The sequence below is a fragment of the Schistocerca americana genome, chromosome 1 (genome assembly GCF_021461395.2).
Source record: "Schistocerca americana isolate TAMUIC-IGC-003095 chromosome 1, iqSchAmer2.1, whole genome shotgun sequence".
Lineage (NCBI taxonomy): Eukaryota > Metazoa > Arthropoda > Insecta > Orthoptera > Acrididae > Schistocerca > Schistocerca americana.
The window spans coordinates 320,354,088-320,378,579 of NC_060119.1; the positions used below are offsets into that span (position 1 = coordinate 320,354,088).

The 24,492-nt window shown below is 36.8% G+C and overlaps 2 protein-coding genes across 2 annotated transcripts in view; one reads left to right on the forward strand and one right to left on the reverse strand.

Annotated features, from left to right (window-relative positions):
- LOC124598614 (juvenile hormone epoxide hydrolase 1-like) overlaps positions 1–2,635 on the reverse strand; it is a 43,014-nt gene extending 40,379 nt beyond the window's left edge. Inside the window, exon 1 of the mRNA XM_047136013.1 lies at positions 2,486–2,635. The gene's annotated coding sequence lies outside the window, so the exon portion shown is untranslated. The remainder of the gene's footprint in view (positions 1–2,485) is intronic.
- A 792-nt stretch (positions 2,636–3,427) lies between these two features.
- Positions 3,428–24,492, forward strand: part of LOC124598646 (protein furry) — a 1,150,963-nt gene continuing 1,129,898 nt past the window's right edge. The window contains exons 1-5 of the mRNA XM_047136016.1: positions 3,428–3,496; positions 19,775–19,859; positions 20,494–20,541; positions 22,257–22,619; positions 23,581–23,849. Of these exons, the coding sequence (XP_046991972.1) occupies positions 19,814–19,859; positions 20,494–20,541; positions 22,257–22,619; positions 23,581–23,849 (726 nt within the window). The 5' untranslated portion in view covers positions 3,428–3,496; positions 19,775–19,813. The remainder of the gene's footprint in view (positions 3,497–19,774; positions 19,860–20,493; positions 20,542–22,256; positions 22,620–23,580; positions 23,850–24,492) is intronic.

The following is a 24,492-nucleotide window of genomic DNA, read 5'->3' on the forward strand; positions in this document are numbered from 1 at the left end:
GATATGATTCTGTTGCATAATCCGGCCTTCGCTCAGATTAGTTGTGTTTATACACTTTCAAGCAGGAGGAAAGCACCAGGCGCATATCAGCATCTGAACATACAATAACAGTACTTTATTTGAAAATGATTCACCCAGTAAAAAAAAAAAAAAACGAGCTTTTCATAAAAATTCTATAAGTTCGTCTGGACGGCCGAGAACATTATTTTAATATTTGATTGTCGCAATTTTTATACGTGACGAATTCGAAAGGAGTGTGTGCCAGAGAACACGATTCTGACAGTCTAAACTGTTTAGAACGTCTTATACCGTTACTCTCATCCGTTTCGGAGTTCCGACAGAAAAATCAATACTTACACGGGGTCGCAGTGAAGGTGTGTAAATGCTAACGATACTTAACAGCAGTCAAAAGCAGCGACGTATTCCTTTTGCAGCTGACCGAGCGATGTGGAGCAGTGGTAAGACAATGGGTGCACATTCGGGAAGACGCCTGTGCAAATGTCCGGCCACCCGGATGTAGGTTTTCCGTGGTTTCGCGTAAGGCAAATCATATGATGGTTCGTTTGACAAAGACTTTGCCAATTTCATTCCCACACCCTTACCAATCCAAGTATGCGCTGCTCCTCTAGCTACCTTTGTCGTCGATTGTGTTGCATTCTACGTCTTTTTCATGCTATGCAACCAATAACTCTATTTCATTCCGTAAAAGCTAGACAGATGAATGATGTACAATCGTGATCAAAATATATTTTCCTGTCGGAACTGGTGAACAGGAACTGTTATTGGATTGTAGCGACTTTATCTAAATATTTATTGAAAACGGGTTTTTTTATTTTTAATTTGTGTCAATGTCTTATGGCACCAAACTGCAGAGGTCGTCGGTCCCTAAGCCTACACGCTACTTAATCTAACTTTCACTATGCACAACACACACACACACACACACACACACACACACACACACACACACACGACTACAAGAGGACTCGAACCACTAACGGTGGGAAGCCGCACGGACCGTGACAAGGCGCCGTAGACCATGCGGCTGAAAAAGGTAATGAAACGTATGTAGAGATCACGGCTGTAAAATAACATTTTGTTCTCCAGTTCGCCTCAATTCGCTACCAAACTAAACCAAAACGGTGATATCCCGATATATAAGAGCGCCACGACAGACTCATTGTTATTTACAATTGATAAGTTTCTTGGGATTATAAATACCTCAAGCCGCACAACTATCTGGATAAAATGAAGCAAATTATTTGCTGCTTGAAGTCACATTTATTGCCTTGAGATTTTTTAACGTACAAGTGCGACGAAGACGCTTCAGCGTTTCGTTTGTGCTGTGTCACGCTGCAACATGGAATTCACTTTGGAGTTGCCCGTTACCGGTGTGGATTTGGTGTGCTATTTCCATGCCTTAAAATCTGATGAGACAAACTGTATTCCAGCAATCTTTGTATGTGAACTAAAATGCGCAGGTACGATACCTACTTATTTAGTGTGATACAGTTTGTCTCTCTTCATTTTATGCAAATTAATTATTTCAGAAGTTCAATACAGTTCTATCTATAGTTAACACGTTAGTAAGTGCTCAGACACCTGACTGGCAGCTTACTGCTCCCAGATTTTAGTTTCGTTTGCCGTCCTAGAAGCAGTTTTCGATGAGGACTTTAAGTACTACCGATTTTATCCATCCAAATACAGTATGTAATAAATATTCGTACTGAAAAACTAACGGCAGCATAAAGTGACAGTTTTTCCACATGATTTTGAGATTTGAATGAAGAAAACCATAGTCGACAGGGTAATAGTGATTCTCATGTATGCAATTTTCATCGTCTTAGATACGCTTTTCGGTAGCTGCGGAAAAAAGCTTTTAATTCTATCCCGTAAAGAAGTTTGCGTTGGAAGAAAACTAACCAAAATATTTATTTCTGAAAATCTTTGGTAGCTGCTGTCCGGAAATCTTTTTAGTCCAAGCTACCGGTATCAAACCCACACGCAATCACGGTCATAGCAACCGAGTCAGCGCGAAACGCTAATAAGGGAAGACCTGTTTACGTTCACAGCTATCATTTCTTCCGAATGTTAGCCTAGAATAAAGCTGAATTTTTACTCTTATGAAGTGGCGACAAATATTTAGTCAGTTATAAATAACCGTAAGCCTTTCGATAAACAATAATCTTTTAGAGACACCTTCGAAAGATTGTGTCTACGTTTTATTTTACTATTGCTGAAGCCAGGACATTCACTAGTTATAATTTTGTAGTTGTATACGTCATCTTCTCAAGAACTACAGCAAGAATAGCGTATGAAAGCTAAATTCACAGTTCAAGAAAATCTATAATTTGTTTCTCTAAATAGATGAGGGATATGTTAAAACGCACAGTAAAGTTGCAAAGGAAACACGAGCCATTTATTTTTCTCCGTTAAACACATTCTTAGCTTCAACATAAGCAGACTATATATAATCTCTTCTTACCGGTAATCGATATAACGAGTACTGCTCTGCTATTACGCCACCCCTCTGATGGCTGTCACCGCTGTCACGTTACTAGCAAGTAGTCGCTGCTCCCAACTTCGTTTTGTAAATACGCGGAGGACCACCGCCTACTACTTGTACCATTGATCGACTATCAGCTTTATATAATCGACTTCTACATCGACTAAGTTACCAACGAATATCGACTGCAGTGCATGGTATTTCGGATTTTTAATATCGAATACGCATGATTAATATTAAATAATCACTGAAACCTGAAAGACACCTGTATCCACATCTTCTCAACATGAACTGGTTTTAGGGAAGATTGATAAAAAGCAAAGCTCAAGTTTTCTAGTGTTACATGTACATATTTGCAGATGGCAATGAACAATTCTAAACTACTGAAAGCCGCATTTAATTAAATCTCTCCCCCCTTCTCTACCCGTGCCCACCATTAGTCACCTTAAAAATCACGAGAAAACTTTTAACTAGATTTCAAAGAACTAGCGAAGTTGTTCATAAAAGTTTAGTAAATAGAGAAATATTTGGTGAATTTGTATGCTAGATTTCTTTAAATACAATATTTCTCGGACATATTTCTAACGTCATGAATAAAATAAGCAATGAGATTATTATATAGTTTCATAACAAGTTTTAAAATGAATAGATATTTTTTCCGTCATCTAATATTTTAAATTCTGTACAAATTTAAGGAAATAAACACAATCTTATCCTTATTTTCTACTTGCAGAGTAATTTTTATATATTATTGCTTTTATAACGATATTTTTGCTGTAGAACTGTAGGAACGAATTAGAATATCTTGTTTAAACTAAAGGGATAGAGAATCGACGCGTGATTTTCAATGTAGACAAATTATTACGCCGTCATGTTGGCGATTCTTGCACGCTTCTTGTTTATTTTCCCACATGTGCATCTTTGCGAGTTGCGTCAAAGATAATCCTATGTTGTATGTTTACATTCTGCTGCGGAGAGTACTGTCAATCGGTATGAAGCTTTTGCTTTTTTCGGGAAATATGAAAATGATTTTAATTGTATTTGAAAGAAATGAAGACAACATTGCCATTCATAAAAGTTTAGTCTTCATGAACGAATAATAGGGACGGCTGTCAATCAGAATCCTCCCCTGTATTCTGCTTGATACCGAACCCTCACAACTGCAATCTTTCGTTGTTTTTATTCAAATAACTCCATACATTACCAGTCATTATTACTGATGTAGTTTTTAGGACTGGTACGTTTTTACAGAAGCCCTTCATCACCACAGTTTCTTGAGCTACAAACGTTTTAATGTTTACATGTAGATATCAACAGATTCAAATTTTCTGAAGTAGCGCTTTTACATTAAAAAATAAAAATTGGTTTTAAGAAGGCTTATATCAAAGCAACTGACTTAATCATTGTTGAGTTTGATGTTTATTAAATGGAAAGTACTCTTTTACGTTAACATACCCCTTAGTTATCCCTTAGTATACCAGTGAACTTCATGATCGGTAATTTATATTGTGAAGAAAATTTCAATTACTGTGTGTGTTTTACTGTGGTAATATCTATCAAGATACCTGTTTAGATGCCTATGGAAACGATGTCTTGTTTGAGCCCTAAATCGCACCTGCAGTAAAACCCATTTAATATTCGTGCATATGTTGTTGCTCATATATTAAAATAGATTGTGTTACTTCTACAACATGTTAAACAACGATCGCACATGTGTAAAGTGGAGTCCACGTAATTCAAAACATAAACAGTGTGGCAGACATGACTTAGACAGGTCTCTTGAATGTTTCAGAAAGGAGAAACAAAGTATGGTTTAAATAGTACTTATGAAAGTCAAAGCTTAAGTTAACTCACTATCTAGTGCGTAGTTTTAAGTTAATAAACGTTTACACTCTGTTGCAAAATGAAAGAGTCTTCATGGTTATCTGAGATGGAACTTCCCATCAGTTTAATACTGTGGGGCCTTCCATGATACCAGACAGTGATCTTCGCTATTTGTGGTCAGAGTAATGTCATCAGGATATGTAAAAAAACCCACAGTGACTAATTGAAGCCATGAAGTAATTAAGCACAGCTCAGTATGTTAAGGATAAAGGTGTGTTTGAAACTTTCCCCCACCCCCCAAACACACACACACACACACACACACACACACACAATGAGTTTAATGTTGATGAAGTGCTCAGGTATATTTAATGGTCAATAGCCACAATTCAGAGAAAGTGAGACAGAAATTGCATTTGACACTTTTGCAAAGCTCTTGATACTAACTTTCATCTTTTAAAACAAGTCTTTATAACAAAGGACAAAATGAAGAAGGTATCGAGTTTGTATGTTAATGAGAAGAATCATTAATGATTTTTATCCGAAAGTGCACCATGTACACATAATCCAAAAAAGATGTTGACAGCAATTGGAAAACTAGGCCTTAAAATATGTGGTATGGTTACACACTTATGTTGTCTTTTTGTATTACGTGTTGTTAAGTGTTTTAAATGTCACATCTTCATCAACAAAATATTTTAGCACATTATCATTGAACATTTTGAAATGTATTTTGTGCATGTCCACACAGACACATAAGTGCTTGAGAGCAGAAAATGCATATTAACATTGCAACACTCACTAGTTTCTGAATTATTCATTTGTTTCTATGAATGGTTCAGAGTAAATTCAGAGCAGCTGAAATGAAGCACTTTTCATACGTCTTCCATAACTACTTATTGAATGGTAGAGGGCAGTGAACATTTGCCCCCAATATCTTACTGTAAGTGTTATTGGTGTGTGACCTGTTTGAACTACATATAGTCTTTGTTAAAAAAACATTTGCTTTGACTGTCAGGGAAACTACTACCACTGTTTATGAAGCTACCCGTGTTCCTTTGTCCACAGTAGTCTTTCTGTGCAACTGCCTTAATTTCTGTATAACTACTGAAACCTAATATTCATGTGCACCTGCTTAATGGTCAGCAGATAGCCATATTTCAAATTAATTTGTTGTTTGAATGTAAAATAAGTCATTCCAATTCCGTAAGATTTATCATACACACACACACACACACACACACACACACACACACACACACACACGCTCTCTGAGAGCACACATTCTCTGTCCCTGTATGCTATCAGTCTATCCTTTATTTTATTTCCCCCACAACAATTCCGTACTACTACATTAGTTAGTTGATTTAGGGAACCAGAGATAATCTGAATCATTATTGTTTGATGGGAATTTTAAGTGTTTCTCCCAGGTACAATTACTTTGTGCTAAACATGGCACCATCTCATTCAGTACTTGAGCTGTTTTATACAAACTACATTTACTGATTTCCTTTTACTTCTATTCACAACTTTCATTATGAAAATGGGTCAGAAGAATAGTCAGATTTGTAATGCCTACTGCCTGTCTTGTGTTATATAAATGAGATTACATTATTTCATTTTTACTGATAACCATACAATTTATCAGATCTGCATTTACATAACTCTGCAGTTCTCAATTGAATCAGCCGAGCATTTGGCAGAGTGCTCATTGAGGCACTTTCAGACTATTCCTCTACCATTTCTCTCAGATAGCGTCTGAGGAAAAAAATAACACGTTAATATGAGGGTTGCCCAAAAAGTAATCCACCTCTTTTTGTTTCTTCAACAATTCTTTATTGAACATAATGAGAATTACACACACGAATGAATGGTATTTTATCTGCACACCATATTTTTCCACGTAATCCTTCTCCCATTCTATGGCCTTCCTTCAGCGTGAAACGAGGGCGTGTATGTCCTGTTGGTACCAATCCTTGTTTTGATGGTGCAGTGAGTGCTTCACTGTGTGAATCACCTCCTCATTGTCCTCCAAATGTCTTCCACGAGTGACATCCTTTAATGGCCCAAAGAAGTGGAAGTTCCGAGGGCGTTTTGAGTTTTTTAAATGTATTGACATATGCTACTGAATTTATGGTACTGCCTCTTGGCATCATACTAAGAGAATCACACTTTCACAGTCCCAGAACACGGGGATCACAACCTTACTGATGGAAGCAGTTTCTTTGATTTTTTTTTTTTCTGTGGTGAGTGGGAATGGTGCCATTCCATCATCTATCATTTTGTTTCAGACTCAAAATGGTTGAACCCAAGTTTCATCACATGTCACAATCCGGGACAAGAAGAACTCCCCCACAGCTTCAGGGTGTTGCAGCAAATCAAGACAATGTTTCCTCTGTGCAATTTGTGATCTACTGTTATACACTGTGGGACCCATCTTGCACACACTTTTGTATATCCAAGAGTGTGTATAATTGGTTCCACACCTCGTATGCTGATTGAAAGATGCAGCACCAACTGCAGACTCGTAATGCATCTGTCCTCGTGAATGACAGCATCAGCTCGATGCAACATGTCAAGTGTGACAGCCGTGGATGGTCTCCCCAACTGTTGCAATTCATAGAGCTCCACCAAACCGCCTTCTGCCCTCCATGCCCATTGGCTGACTACTTCTGTCAGCAGCAGACACTCCATAGACTTTGCACAAGTGTTTGTGAAAATTCCCCACATTTTCTTTCTCTGCAGTGAGAAATTCAATAACAGCACATTGCTTGTAACATACATCACCTACAAATGCCATTTTGAAACTGTCCTGCAGCTACACTATCTGTTGGAAGTGACAGAAACTTGACGCATTCATTCAGGAGACTTCAAGTAATACATAAGTAATATTTTGCATTCATAGCATGGTTTTTGGCTGAGAAAAAAAAAATGCAGTGCATTACTTTCTGGGCAACCCTCATATTTCCAGGCGAGCTGTGATTTTTCATATTTTATTGTGATGGCCATTTCTCCCTTATTATGATGGCCATTTCAGCAGAATGTTTTGACATCTGGTGGAGAAAACTAGTGATTGAAATTTTGGTGAAGGGATCTCACTACAATGAAAAATCCTTTACTTTTGGAACTGCCACCCCAACTCATTTATCATACCTGTGACACACACTCCCCTATTTCACTATGATAGAAACCATCTATGCTTCTCTGATTTTTTTTTTATGCATATATTGTCTATAAATATTATCTGTTAAGGATTCTGTACCCTACAGGTATACTGCAGAAGAGGACGGGCAAGCGTAACATAGACAGTCCCTTTAGTAAATTTGTTGCTTGTTCTTAGTGTTCTGCCAGTTAAACACAGTCTTTAATTTGGCTTCCTCATTGCAATTTTAATGCAATGGCTCCTGTGTAAATTGTTCACAGTTCAGGTTAAGAATATCAGCAGGCTTATAATACTTTGCTGGAGAACCTCAGATATAACTTCGGTTTCACTAGATGGCTTCCCATCAGTTTTCTGACTCAAATTCCGTTGTGTAGCTGAGGTGAAACTCCATAGGCTTACAGTTGGATTTAAATCTGCTTGTGAGGAATGGTGCCTTCTGGGAATGTAGCAATATAAAGTCAATTAAAGATCCCCTGTTAATTGAACTGTTTATTTCATGTGTATAAAGAGCCAGTTGTTCTTCACGATAGTGTTATTATTCTGAATCTTTGCTCATGATGTGCCAGTATATTGTATTCTTCAAGATATTTTGTAATGTTGGAACACAGTATATATTCTAAAACCCTACTACAAAATGTTGTTACAGGTGATTTTTTCCCCCCCCCTTTATTCCCAGAACAAAGGAAAAGCCTGTATGAGGTTAGGTAACTGCGTTTTGAATATCAGAGGTATTGACAAACACACAGTCGTGTAGTGAAGAAAAGTCACAGACTTAGTTTTTGGACAAAGTCATTTGTCAGAGGGCTCTGAGGACAAGACTGTTTTCCAGTGAAAGAACTACATACTGGTTTTTCTGTGAGGTGCCCTTATAGATCTGTGCACTTTGTTCAACATTTTTCCAATGAATATATTTCATCCATGAAAAACAATTCTAGAAGGTGTCTTAAAATACCAAACTACAGCATCCATTACCTTTTCTTTTAACTCAAAATATTTTCAGCCACAAATTTCATTAGTTATGGGAGTAAGTCGTTGTTTGAAGATGTCAAGTTTTGAGGAAAGGGTGGATGTTCCAGCAATTTTTCCTTCACATCACGCAGTTCTCCTGTCGTGACAGGATTTTTGTCGCAGGTGCACTGTCCAGAAGATATAACTTTTTTTGTACTTGACAATACAGGAAATTTATCTTTTTTTTTTTTTTTCAATCTGTTTGGTTCAGAAAACTTTGGATGAATCCATTTTGCATCTGGAACACATTAGCCATAATCTTTTGGAAGTTGAAGTCAATTTTGTTATCTTTGATGCAAACTACTTAGTTTCTACATGCTGCATTGGCTGCTGTTTTATTTCTGGAGTGAACTAATAGAACCACATTTCATCTAAAGTAACATATCAGTGAAATGAGAAATTTGTTTTTATTGTTGCTCCAGTCAGCATTCAACAAATGTGACAGCCATCTTTCAGAAAGGTTTTTCATGGTCAATTCTGTACATAAAATTTACTACACCTTTCATTTTGATGTGACTGAGGTGTCAGCAATTTCATTCTCTTTAATCATCAGTTTTCCAGAATCCTTCGTCCCAAATTATTGCTGACATGAATTGAGCATAAAAATATTCCCTCTTCCAGAAAGCTCTTTGAAAACTGTGTGAAGATGTAGTCAGTGGTTCTTGCTTCAAATAGATATTTGTTGATAAAAATGGGATGACTTCTAGAAATGGTGATAGGGACTTAATCCTTCTGTTTCAGTGTCATATATTAATACAAATGTGCAGGGAACATACAGTGGTTACAGAGATAAACAGTTGTAAAGGATTTTGGTGCACTTCCACTTAGTGGTTGAGTGTCGTGGGTCGATAGCTGTGCCATTCATTTGATAGAGGAAGGAAATCCAATAAGTACTTACAGCTTTTATGAAATTCATTAGCTGTTAAATGTCATAAAAATTCTAAGTGCTTGGTGAACTTTCTTTCAATATAAAAATGAATTCCATAGCATCGGACCCCCTCCTCTGCTAGCAGCCAGCATGTGGAAATACACCAGCTTAAATTTACGTTACCAGGTAAAGTGTCACCTTTATAAATGTCTTAATCACAAACTAAAATGAAATGTATGTTGTGACAAGTCTACAATTTAATAAAAAATGTCAAAAGAAGAATATCAGTCCTGATTATGGAAGCATAAAAGTAATTAAAACTTTGCTGGAAGTTAAAGCTAAACCAATGTCCGCTAATAAATTTCATAAAACGTGCAGCTGCTTGGTGAATTTCCATCTTCTGCAAAATGTAAAATGCCTTTTTCTCTTTGTTGCAACACAAACTGTAGATACTCAGTATCTAATTTGATGGGAATTCACAAACTTGCTAAAACTTTTCAGAGAGGAACTGTTTTATACGTAGTACAGACGCTCAGAAACTCAAATTTCAGATGTCTTGTGTATTAACTCTCAATCAATCAGTTACTCTTTAGCATCATTAAAATGGTTTAGCTGTTACAGTATAATAATAGGTATTCTTTTCTGAGACAGGAGACCACCAAAGACTTGATATCTGTGAAATATATATGACTTTTTGGAAATGTTAAGGAGTAGGCAATGTTTACAACAGCCTACATCACTTTATTTTCAAGCGAGGGAGAAAATTTAGTTTCTCAACTGGTACATTTTGTAATCATTATTTTAGGGAAATAATTTTGTAGTATCACAGGCTCCCGTTATAGCTGTGATTGTGCCACATTTTGTATCCATCTATGTATCTGTCAACTTCTGGATTGATTGCAAGCACTACTAGACATTTTAGACGTATTTTATTCCCAGAATTTCTGAGAAGAATCAGTATGTGTGTTTTGTTATATGTGCTTTTTCTTTGATCATACGGACTTCATATTGTTTATTATGCATTGCCGAACCACAAATTTATTTTATAACCACAGTAGTCGGATTTTGCATTTACTCCTATTCTTTGCCTTATTTCATAATCTATCACTTCATGTCATAATTTTTAAAAATAATAGAACATTTACTTATTTGTCCTGCCCCCTCTCCCAACACACAAAATGTATTTTTATGTTCATATTCAGTGCTCTGTCTCTACTCTAAACAATAGGTGGTTTTCTTAATCTTTTCATTGCCTGATTTACTTATAGGATTTTCCCTTATATCTTTAATTGCTTTTGTGTTTTTCTTCAAAATTTGCTTTCCAAAGTATCCATAAAAACTCATGTATGCACAAATCAAGTGTTATGTGACGAGACAAGTGATGCATGTGTTAAAATTTGGTTGTTTCATGTTATGAGACCAGGTGAGGTGGTACATTGGTAAAGTACTATACTCACATTCAGGAAGACAATGGTTCAAATACTCATCCAACCATCCAGATTAGATGCTCTCTAATTTCCATAAATCACCTAAGATGGAATTTGGGATGTTTCCATTGAAAGGACATGACTGATCTCATTCCTCATCCTTCCCCAGCCAGAACTTGTGTTCTGTTTCTCATGACCTTATTCTAGATGGGACGTTAAAACCTAATCTTCCTTTGTATATTTTGTAAGGAAATGTTTTAGAATGAACATCAATATTAACCATGTATGTTTAATGAGAAACGGTAGTTTCTCATGTTAATGTAAGATATTATAAAAATAATTCACTTCTTATGAAAAGGACCAATAACGTGAACTCTCTTGAAATCAAGCAGTAGTTCCTTTTACCATCAGTAGACATCTGTTTCTAAAGAAAATTGTTTCATGCATCTATTATGCGATGTATTTGCATTTCTGCCATTAGAAATTTTTATGTACTATCTCCTTGAAAGTTTTTGATGTGCATTTAAACTTGTCAGCTAATTTATGTATTTCTGTTTTTTGAGAATGTGTTCTGCAAGCAGTACAATATCCATTTACTCTTTTTTAATGTGATTATTTTTTGCAATTCTGTCTATAAAATCAATTTTTGTGGAAACCTGGCAGGTGTAACATAATGTCCTGTTTCTATCTCAAAAGAAAGACTAATGCATAAAGTTGCAATAATAATAATTTTAATGACTGTAATACCAACATCCTCTCAATATCCTATGGCCATTATTTGTGTTAATAGCCAGCACTTGTTTTACAAGGCTAGTAGAGAGCAAGCAATGTGAACACATCTAATGTCTAAAAAAATCTATCGTTGAGATGTCATGTGAAGTAGTTAGAAAATAAGTCTATGAAAATATGTAATGTGCAAAGGGAATTTGAATAAAGATTTACAGGAAACAAAAGAAGAAGAAGTAGAAAGCAAGTGTTGTTTTCTCTTTTTCTGTATTTTGTTTAGTGTAGACGTCACAGCATATGACATGTAGCTACAATGAAGTTTTTCAACACAATATTTCAAATATTTTTCTTTCCAAAAACTTTCCAAAGAAATAACAATTTATACCAGTAAAAGTGTCATAACCTTATCAAAATATTTGATTGCAATATAAATCTATGTATTAAATATACTGTATGCTACCAACCAAGATGGTGAAATAGTGAGATATTTTGCAGCTAGGATTCAATAACTTGTAACAGTATGTGTAGCTGACAGATTGGAAAATTGTTGTTTTAGATTCGGTTAAACAATGAAACTGGTCATCTCTTCAGATCAGAACTTTAAGTTTCACGTATCAGTATTTGTTAATAAAGACACACCATAACTATGATAACAACAAATTAAAACTTTATGCAAGACCAAGACTCACACCCAACTCCTACCCGTCATAAATAGGGCTGGTACTAGTTGGCCCATACAAGCACAGCATGGAAACAAGCTTGAAGCTTCAACATGTCGCTGCCTGCTGTGTTTTACTTCTAATCCCCACAAGTTCTCCTAACATGCTGACTGCCAGTTACAGAGAAATAGGGTGCTATCCATAGAGTTACTTAATTGCAGCCTTAAAGTTGTAATTGTCATTATTCTTCTGTTGGTGGAGTTTATACCGTTTTATGATTTCTGATCATTTCAAGCTGTATGCCAGATAAGGAGTCAAACTCCTCATGACTGTGGAGTGCTACCACACTCAAGCACACAATTTGGATACATCATAAATGCTCAAAATAGCATAGATTCCAACCAGAGCAGATGAATGTCATCCTTATTGTGAAATAACAACAATGTAGGAAAAGATAGATTGCGTCTTATTGTAAATAAGACACGTCAAGTTGCAGACAGGCACGTTTAAAAGAAACTCACATGTAGCTTTTGGCCACTGTCTTCGACAGTAAAGAGAGACACACAGGCAACATTCACACACTCATACACACACAAGCAGGCACGCCTCACACACACACAACTGCCAACTCCAGCATCTCGGGCCAGAATGCAACGTAATATGGGATGCAAGCAGCAATCTGGATGTGGTGGGGAAGTGGAAGGGATAGTAGTGTACAGGTGGGGAGAGAGATGAACGCTGTCTGGTGGAGTGTGCAAGGACTAGACTGCCAACAGGTGCAGTGTCAGGGGGTTGTGGGGCAGAGAGATGGGGGGAAAAGAAACAAACGAGGAGAGGAATGGGTAAAAATGGGCAGATGCATTGGCAGAGGGCTGCAAATAAACAGGGTGGGAGACAAGAATAGGTGGAGATGATAAGAGAGAGGGGAGGAAACTATTGGCTGGAGGATGTGGGGACAGTATGTAACTGTAGGTTGAGGCTGGGATAATTATGGGAGTGGAGAATGTATTGTAGGATAACTCCCACCTGCGCAGTTTAGAAAAACTGGTGGTGGAGGGGAGGATGCAGACAGCTCAGGTAGTGAAGTAGCCATTGAAATCATGTGTGTTATGTTCAGCTGCATGCTGTGCCACAGGGTGGTTTACTTTGCTCTGTGCCACAGGGTGGTTTACTTTGCTCTGTGCCACAGGGTGGTCTACTTTGCTCTTGGCTGCAGTTTGGTGGTGGCCATTCATCTTGGTGGATACCTGGTTGGTAATGCACTTGATTTCAATGGCTGCTTCACTATCAGAGCCATCAGGATCCTTCCCTCCACCATCAGCTTTTCTGAACTGTGCAGATAGGAGTTATCCTTACAACACATTCTTTGCTCCCATAATTATCCCAGCCTCAACCACCCACACACTCCACCCAACAGTTTCCACCCCTTCTGTCCTATCATCTCCTCCCCATTCTCTTCTGCCACCCTCTTTATTTGCAGCTTTCTGCCAATGCGTCTGCCCGTTTTTCCCCACTCGTCTCCTTGTTTGTTCCTTTTTCTCCCACCTCCCTGCCCCACAACTTCCTGACACTGTGCCTGTTGGCAGTCTAGTCCCTGCACAGTTCATGAGACAGCGTTCATCTCTTTCCCCACTTGTACACCGCCATCCCTTCCCCATACCGAATGAGGTGTTGCAGTGGTTAGCACACTGGACTCGCATTTGGGAGGACAATGGTTCAATCCCTCTTTTGGCCATCCTGATTTAGTTTTCCGTGATTTCCCTAAATCTCTTCAGGCAAATGCCGGGTTGATTCCTTTGAAAAGGGCACGGCTGACTTCCTTCCCAATTCTTCCCTAATCCAATGAGACCGATGAACTCACTGTTTGGTCTCCTTCCCCAAAAACACCCCCCCCCCCCCCCCCCTCTCCCTCATCCCTTCCCCTTCCTCACCCCCATCCGGATTGTTGCTTGCATCTCTCGTGATGTTGCATTCTGATTCTGGCCAGAGATGCTGGAGTTGGTGGTCATGTGTGTGTGAGGCATGCTTGCTTAGGTGTGCGTGCGTGCACGCGAGCGCTCCTGTGTGTGTGTGTGTGTGTGTGTGTGTGTGTGTGTGTGTGTGTGTGTGTGTGTGACATTACTGACGAAGGTTGTGGCCAAAAGCTATATGTAAGTGCCTTTTAATCGTGCCTGTCTGCAATTTGACATGTCTTCTGTACATAAGTAGCAATATATCTTTTCCTACATTGTTGATATTCGTACCTGGAGTTTCTGATGTTTGGTGTTGTGGAATAATTCACTTTTATGTTCTAGATGCAGTGCAATGTGATGCAAATATGTTGAAATCAAGTCTTTACTATTAAAAGGAGATCAATGAGTTGGTATGAAGGAAATATGGGGACTCAAACATAGGAAGAAAATTTTTTTTTTGGCATTGACTTTTTAGTTTCAAAAATAGTTATCAGAATGACGATGTCATCAGATGGTCTCTTGAAATTTTTCTTTGATAGGGCCAATGAGAAACACAACATGGGATCAATTTCATGAGCATAAAGCATGCTTTCAGTGTTTAATATAATGCTCGTATTACTTGTGAAAATGATATTCTGTGATTATTAGATTTTTTTAATGTTTTCACTATTTGAAGGACTTTCTAATTTCAAACTGACTTAAACAATACTCCAGGTATCGCTATTTTATTGACAAAGGAACTCCTCCTCATGTGTAGACTGTGGGTTTGAATTCACTTGGGAACTGAATGGAGAACTCAGCGAGGTTCTCCCATGGAACTGTAGGGTGTGCAAAACAAACAAGAGAATTGCTAAACAGGAGGAAAAGATTTGTGCCCTTCAGGCTGAAATAGATCATGCAAAATTTGAGCTAGATAGATTGAAGGAGGGATTATGGGATCTGGGCAAAGAGGACAAACAGTGGGCAATTGAGCTTACAGTATCAAACAAATTTGATTTGTTATTTGAAGTAAGTAAGAAGGGAAGAGCCTCATCCACCTGTAGGTCCCAGTAGGGTGCAGCAGAGTTGCAGGTTCATAGCAAAAGCGATTAGGAAGAAAACAGTCTTGCTGCAAGGTAGTAGTCATGGGATTTGTGTAGGACAGATGGTACTGAATAAATTAGGAACAAGGTACCAGGTCACATGATGGAGGACATTAGGAATTTGTGCAAAGGTTCTGGCAAAGAGGATCAGGTTACTGTAGTAGATGGAGCAGAGAACAGCCTGGCTGAGGACAGTAATTACAGTATTAGGGGTGACCTGGATGAAATATGAGTTTCAGCTATACACACAAATATGAGTTTTGTGGAGTTCCTGAAGTGCCATGACCAGCCCTGGGTGAACACCGCTGTGAGCCACATGAACACTGGGTTGAGAAGCTGACTGGAAAGAAATCCTATATGAGCACAGTGTCTGTTGCTACAGGTGGAGATGGGAATACACTAGACACAGCCTGCAAAGGGAAAGGGAGAGGTTGGCTGAGCTTCTTGCAGATAATGTTCTGGAGCGGAGAGGAGGGGGGGGAGGGGGGGCACTATTACATAAAGCAAACCCTGTCGTTACTGGTGTCAGAGATGTACCTTTTCCAGGATATAATCGGGATTCAGGCACCCTGTTTTGAAAGAAGTCAGAATAACAGAAGAGCTCCACAAAATGCTTAAGAATGCACAGAATAGTCAGGTTAACTTATTTCAGCAAAATATTAAGAGGATTGAGAAATAAGGCAGAAGAGCTTCTTGACTGTTCAGAAAATTAAGAGAGCTCTAAAAAGATAGAAAACCTATGCCTGTATGAGCACCACATTATCACCGAGTTACGTAAGTTACAAGTAAAACATTACTCTCTAGGAGCTTACTCATGGAAACTAATATGGGAGGAGGAGTTACTACATGTATCAAAACAGAACACAAGTTCATAAACATTCAGACAAGTAGATTTTTTAGTGACAGCTCATATAAGTGTGTGCTTCTCAGTTAATACTGAAAAATAGTTTACTTTTATTGTAACTGTATATAGATCCCCACTGGGAAATCTTGAACTGTTTATGAGGAATCTGGAATCCTTACTGTGCTATCTGTCAGGCAACTGCAAGCTTATTCTGTGGTTACTTTAATGTAGATTTTCGAAGGATTCTGATAGGAAAAATGATCTGGAAATCTTAATTGGAGCCCACAATTTGATCTTGGTAATTAACTTATCAACATGGTTGGATCTAATTGATAATGTTTTCTTTGGTGAAGTTCAGAACAAGAAAATATCTGTTTATCCAATAACAAATGCTCTCTTTTTATCGTGATGCACAGGATCAATAACGTAGTGCCTTGCAATATGAATATTCCTCTGTTGAAATCAGTTAAAATAGTTAATAACTCAAGAACAAGTGTTTTCAAGAATGCTTTCTTATGGGTGATCTGGGATGAAGTTTATAATGAATTAAATGCTAACATAAAATTTAATCTGTTCCATGATACGTTCATAAAGTTATTTGAAAATAGTTTTTCACATAAGCTAATCATGAAGAACATTAAACAGACATGCAAAAAAACTGTGACTCACTAGGGGGATTAAAGTACCCTGTGAAAGGAAAATGGAAATATATCTGTTGGTAAGAAAAAGTAGAGATCCTGTAGTAATTGAACACTACTAAAACTACATGAAATTTCTAAGAACATTTATTAAAAATCAAGAAACATGCACATAATGTCAGAAATTAGTAATTTTGACAACAGACCCAAGGTTATGTGGAGTTTAGTGAAATAAGAGACAGGACAACCACTCACAGAGCATAACAACATGACTACTGAACTGTATTGAAAGGCTGTAAATGAGGAGTCACAGGTAGCAAATATGTTTAATAGTCATTTCTTAAATGTAATGGAAAGTATAGGGACAAGAAGTTCAAGAGAAAAATCACAACAGCATGCTAAAAAAGTAACACTCACAATATTGGGTCATATGAATGTGTCATGAACTTCTACTGAAACTAAGAAAATTATACATTCTCTTAAAAATAAACACTCATCTGGTTTTGATGGAGTTTCGAATATAACACTAAGGATTTGTCCCCATATAATAAGCCTGGTCTTATCTGGATTATGTAATACATCATTAGTTTAAGGCATTTTTCCAGAGAGACTGAAATATGCTGTTGTCAAATCCCTATTCAAGAAAGGTGATAGGAGAGATGTCAATAACTACAAACCTGTTTCACTGCTGACACCATTTTCCATAATTTTAGAGAAAGTGGTGTGTTTTAGAATAGTATCTCACCTTGCAACAATAGGATGCATATCCTCAGCAAATCACAGTTTGGGTTTGAGAACAGTAGCACTACTGAGAAAGTGATTTACATGTTCATTAACCAAGTTCTGCAAGTGTTAAATAATAAAATAGTACCGGTTGGTATTTTCTGTGACTTTATCCAAGGCCTTTAACTGCATATACCACAATATTTTCTTAGATAAACTGAAATTTTATGTGATTGATGGTATAGCCAACCAGTGAAAATGAAATGAAATGTCGTATGGCTAGGGCCTCCCGTCGGGTAGACCGTTCGCCTGGTGCAGGTCTTTCAAGTTGACGCCACTTTGGCGATCTGCGCGTCGATGGGGATGAAATGATGATGATTAGGACAACACAACACCCAGTCCCTGAGCGGAGAAAATCTCCGACCCAGCCGGGAATCGAACCTGGGACCTTAGGATTGACATTCCGTCACGCTGACCACTCAGCTACCAGGATAGCCAACCAGTGGATAATGTCTTATCAAATCTAAAGAATGCAGTAAGTAGTACTTAGTAGTTCATCCAATGTAGTTCATGTACATAATTCTCAACTCCGTCCGAAGAGGCCATGAAGGCCCAACGGTACCGACTGGCCACAGTGTCATCCTCAGCCCACAGGCATCATTGGATGCGGATATGGAGGGGCATGTAGTCAGCACGCCGCTCTCCCGGCCATATGTCAGTTTACGAGACCGGAGCCGCTACTTATCAATCAAGTAGCTCCTCAGTTTGCCTCACAAGGGCTGAGTGCACCCCACTTGCCAACAGCGCTCGGCAGACCGGATGGTCACCTGTCCATGTGCTAGCCCAGCAGTGCTTAACTTCGTTAATCTGACAGGAACCGGTGTTACCACTGCGGCAAGGCCATTGGCCACGTGATTCTGACTAGGGAGAAATCACATGTGGGTTTCCCCAAGTTTCAGTCTTTGGTCCAATATCACTCTTCATATATGTAAATGATCATCCATGTAATGTACAGTAACCAGAATCAGTTGTTTTTGCAGATGACACTAGTATTGAATCAGTCCAAGCATAGGTACAGAAACAAAAGAAATGGTAAACAATTTTCTTAAAAGTATCATTGAATGGTTTTCTAAAAATACACAACATTTTCAGTTGCTATGACAATGATAAGTGTTATACACCCTGAGGAAGTAGTAAACAGGATGGAAGCTTCAAAATACTTGGGTGTCCATATTGATGAGTATTTAAACCTGAAAAAGCACATTTTGGAACTCCTAAAATAACTTAGTTAAGCCACATTTACATTTGGGATTATTCATATCTTGGGGAGAGATGAATCAGTAAGTTGACATATTTTGCATATTTACATTCAATAATGTCATGTGTTAAAATGTTTTGGGGAAACTTCTTTAAGAAAGAACGTCTTCATAGCTCTCAAATATGCTGTAGTAATAATATGTAGTACTCACCCTTGATCAGCATGTAGACATCTGTTTAAGGAGTTGAATATTCTGACTACTGCTTCACAGTATATTTATTCCCACACGAAGTTTGTTGTAAATAATCCACCACAGTTCAAAAGGAACAATGATGTTCAGAATGACCATACCAGAAGGAAAAATGAAATTAATTATTCCACATTAAGGTTTCTTTAGCACAAAAGGGGTACCCAGTGCTGCAATAAAATTTTTTGATCGCTTGCTCAGTAATATAAAATGTCTGACAGACAGCAAGTAAAATTTGAAAACAAACTAAAAATGTTTCTCCTTGACAACTCACTCCATACTGTAGAAGAATTTCTTATTGTAATATATAAAAGGTAGTGGGTAGGAATTTCTAGTTCACATGTATATATTAAAAAAAAAAAAAAACCTTAAAAATGTTCAGCATGTATCCATTTTTACAAATTGATTTGTGATATGAATGTGAAATGACTCATTCTATATCATTGTGATTAACTATGCAAGATGATCCATTGAACAGTGCAAGATGATCCATCAAACATGAAACTAACTCAGATAAACTTTAGTTGTTTCTGGTAATGTTTGTGTTTGAACAGAAGTGGATTTGTAATGGGTAGAGGTGGAAAAAGAGAGGGGGGGGGGGATACTTACTATCACTTAGGATATGTGGATATGGCCATTCCTGTTTAATTATTGTGCCTTATACGTATGAATCAGACTCCAGTTTTCTTCATTTGTTCAGTTTTTATTATTTGGTAATTTTATTTTTCTTGTTTGTAGCAGCTATCATGATTTTATACTGGACAAGGTATTGATGCATTCTTAATTTTTCATGAAATTCTATTTTTAATTATTTATTAGTTCTTTTAATGTGTGTTTTTGTATTTTCAGATTATGCCGACACAAATGATCTGAAGGTATAATCTCACAATGCTTCTTCATTGGGAGGAAGGCACAAATGACAGTGAGACAGAAGGTAAAGAGCATACAACAAGCCACTTACAGCCTTACTTTTTACTACTTTGCTTTGACTACTTCTGTTGTAAGAATATTTGTTGTCTTTGAGGACACAGGAGTTAGTAAGTTAACATGTTTTCATTCATTGATGTCTTGTGGAATAATATTCTGAGATGTCTCCTCACTTAGACAAAAAGTATTCATTGAACAAAAGAAAGTAATTAGAATTATGTGTGGGGTGCACACACGTATATCTTGTAGGTTTCACTTTAAGCAGCTAGGAATATTAGACACAGCCTAACAGTTCATTTATTCAGTTATGAAGTTTGTTATCAACAATTCATCTGAATTTGAGAGTAAGAGAGATATTCACAGGTGAAACACTAGAGAGAAAAATGATATGCACTACTCTTTTAATGAATATAACAATGACTCAGAAAATGGTGAAATATGCAGCTATAAAACCATTTGTCTGTCTACCCAAGAAATGAATTGTCTGGCAGATATCATAAGTTTATTGTCAATATGATTTGTGAAATAAGTGGCTAACTGTTTAAAATGCTTAGTTTGTAGAGAATTAGCTTCACAAAGAAATTAAGTATAGCAAATAAATGATAACCCTATGGAATACTTACTACACTTTAATTTTGCAGGCCAGGAAAATGGTGATGGAGAAACAACAGGAACTGGAAACACTTCAGGTAAGTCTAACCTTTTTTCAATGTTGAAACACCTTGATTATTTCCATCTTAGCTAATAATTTATTTTATGAAACAATGAATTTGTTTATTACACACATCACTACAAAATGAAATACTGTTTCATAATGTGCATTATGGACTGCCAGCAAAAAAGTGATTGTAGCATAGCATACCTAACACAATTAACTGCCTTGTGGGGCTTCCCACAGCCCAGTCCAATACCGGGCAGTCCATGTGAAAACTCACTGCACACAAACATCAGGTTTGTAAGAATAGCTTTTTTTTTCATATTATGAACTACATAGAAAGTTATAAATTTCAGTTTTTCTTTTTTGCTCTACCTTTCCAACTTGTCATTGAATTATGTTGTCATTACTGATGTGCTCAATATATTTCTCAATCTTTCGCATTAATATTATTATGTTAACAGAATGGCTTCCTGAACTCTATGAAATCACTGTTGAAGATTTTGACGGATTTAGCTGAAAATTTGTTTTATGCAATGTTATTCCATTTTTTGTGTGTGTCCACTTTCTTCTGTGGACACAACACTGTGATAAGCAATGTAAACAAGTTATCTCAAATATACTGTGTGTTATCAGCAAGCGTCTTTATGAAGTGCATTACCATCAAAGTTATCAGTGGATCGATAGTTGTCAAACCACAGATTATTTCAGAGTATTCAAAATGCAAGGATACATTTCAGATGGTTTTTGCAGGCAGATGCGATTTTGTTTTCAGTTTCTTGTTTAGTAAGTAGTGGTACTACAATTACATACAGTTTAGTAGTTTTGTTTACATTTAAATATGTTATAGCTCTGTATACTTTCAGAATATTGTTTCTTTGCGGACACATTCATAGCATTTTGAGTAATTAAGTGCAGTGGTGTGTACTTCAGAATTCATTGATTTCATAAAATTTGATGGAAAACTTGCTTTGAAACAGTATGTAATGAATTATATTCTAGTTTTACAGTTAAGATCTTAGAAAAGAGCAGCATAATACTGGCAGCAGTTATTATAGTTTTATTAAAAATACAGTATAACTGATCTTTATGTGGGAGTTGTGCCAATAATTTCTTAAGCATTCGGTTTACTGTCCTAGATCTCAACTAGTGGAGTAGTGCCAGGGAAAACGTGCATGTACTTTTGTGACATCAGAAGTAAACAGGAAGTCTTCCCTCTGCTGGTTCGTTTTACATAGTACAACAATATTTTTTATTGCTTGGGGTTGAGTACAATTGGTAAAGTAGTTAAAATGTGTTGTCAAAAAAAAAAAAAAAACAAAGTCCTCCTATACAGCAAAAGAACCTGAAGAGTGACGTTTCTGACAGTTGACACTGGTTATTTATAAAAAGAATTGAGGTTGTGTTGGAAATTGTTTTCAGTGCGAAATGTATATTTTGAAAAAGATTTAAGTCATTCCCTGCTTATTACTCCTAAAGCCTCATTTTGGTGTATTGTAATGATATTGAATAATTTTCAGTTATGTGTTTATACTATTAGATACTGATTGTTGTTTATTTTTCTATAATTGACGCTGATGCAACAGTGAATCATTTATTAATTTTATACTGAAATGAGACCATTTATTTCTTTCCTGCATAGTGGCCTCAGTTAAAAGTTCTGAGAGATTAGTTTCACATAATTCCTTTTATATTCTTTTTTTATTTTTTATTTTTCAAGTGATTCATTTTAGTATTTTAATGTTGTAGAGGAGGCAGATAACACATCTCAAGCTGGAACAGGGAGTACTTCTGCACCAGTGGCAGCAACAGCAGCAACAACTGTGTTGACTGCAGGATCTACTAGCCAGGCAGGATCTGGTTCAGCAGGCAGTGCTGTGTCTGTTTCCAATGATGGAGATGTTGCTACAGTACCAGTAACAGTTGGACAGGATTCTAACAGGAGTTCTGAAGCACCTACTGCAGATGTCAGTGAAAGCCACTCAATTGGGGAGAGTGGTGGAACAGTCCACCAGTGTACTGCTGGCAGTGATATATTGTGGGCCCCTGTTGGTGACTCACCAGGGGCTCATCCAAATGTGTCAGTTCATGCTTCCTCAGCAGCAACGTCAGGTAAGAAAAATAAATGAAGTAATTACAACTTTAGTACTTTGAAAAACCAAATTTTAATTTTATTTTAATCCGTAACTAGGTTGACAGATTAGTTTTCCATGACTGTGTTAAAACAAAGCCTATATCTATGTACTCTTTGATGCCTGATGTTGAGCACTAATGACTCAAATGACATCACCAATAAATTAATGTCATAAAATTAATAGTATATATTACATACAGGAATTACTATTATTTAGTTATTAAAGTACCAAGAATAAAAAAGAAATATTTATACTTAGAACTGTTAGATATACAACAATCTTGATTGTAGTTTCATTTTGGAGATACATTTTGTTCTAGTTTCTCAAGATGCTATGTACCCTTTCACACCAGTTTTGTTCTGGTGGTTCTGTACAGTTACTTGAAATATTTTTTTTTTTTTTTTCACCATGTCAATATCACATAAGGTTTTTCGTATGAAATGTAACATAACAAAACCATTGTTTGTCATACATTTGCTTAAAAAATAAATAAATAAATGAAAATGAAAAGAAGTTTAAACATTTGCATTTCCAAACTCTGGGAGTATTTTATGTTATTGTAAATTAGCTACAGTGTTATTCATTAAAAACTGCATAAAGAATGTGAAAGTCTTATCTATGCTGCCTTCTTCCTCCCCTGCTCAATGCATACAAACCATACAGATGTATGCCAATAGTGCTGGCTACGCAGAACTCTTTGGTCTCTCTATTGATCTAGTATGCCTAATTTAATATAGTCTGTTTATTAATAAGCTTACATATTTTAACATTTTCTTTCCTTTACAATGCAGAAACCAAATTTTATTTTTCCTTTGAATTTCAATATGTATGAGTGGTAGAAAATTAAACTTTGTATGACAGTGAAAAGTTTATTCTAGAAACCACACAAACTTTTAAGACATTTTCCCTCTAAAAGTATGATGGGTTTGTTGTTTCAGGAGAGAGCAACAAATCAATAACATCATTAACAGTAACAACAATCACAACTACTTCATTATCATCAAATGCAACAGTAGCTGCAGCAGCATCAGTAACATCAGGTTGTTCAGTTTTGCCGTGGGGAGCACACAAAGAGCGCTCTCCATATCCTCCTTGTGTCAACATTGACATGGATATCCGACCAGGAGAGTTTGTGATGCGAACTATCTTTGCTGAGTTTACTGTGCAGGCAGAGAGAAAGATGGAAGCAGTCATGGCGGAGCCACCGGTATGAATTATTATTGCTTGTTCATCTTATGGCTGTGCTAAATTTTTAATTTATTCTGTTACACACAACACCATTCATCAAATTCCTGAGGAAAATTGAATTTATAAGCTGTAAGATGAAAGAAAGTATAGTGGGTAAAATAGAAAACTGAAAAAAGGTAAATATAAGTGGTTTGAGAGGTAAAGCTATTTGTGAGACATTTTATTTGCTTCCTGAAATTGTAGAAGCTTGGAGTCTTGTCATACTTTAAACTTCTAAATCTTATTTTTTATATTTAATTTTGGTATTCTCTCTGCCTCACATGTTTTCTTATGTATTTTTGATAAAAATTGAAATTTCTATTGTAATATCTTTTTTCAGTAGATAGTCTCATTTCTTACATTGCCTTCTTGTCACTAAATTTTCATATTCTGTTCAACAATGTACTTAGTATTGTACTCTTAGGAGCATCAAGTTTCCTTAAATAATTGTATATAAATGTTGCAGTCATCTTCTGTATCAGTTATTACATTATTACTCTAAAGCTAGTGATAAGGTATTTGGGTTCTTACCTTTTTATCCATTCATTGTTGTTGCTAGTGTTTACTATTTTGCCATTTGTTCTGTCAGATAGAAAGCTTGCGGTCTTACCAATTGTGCTCTT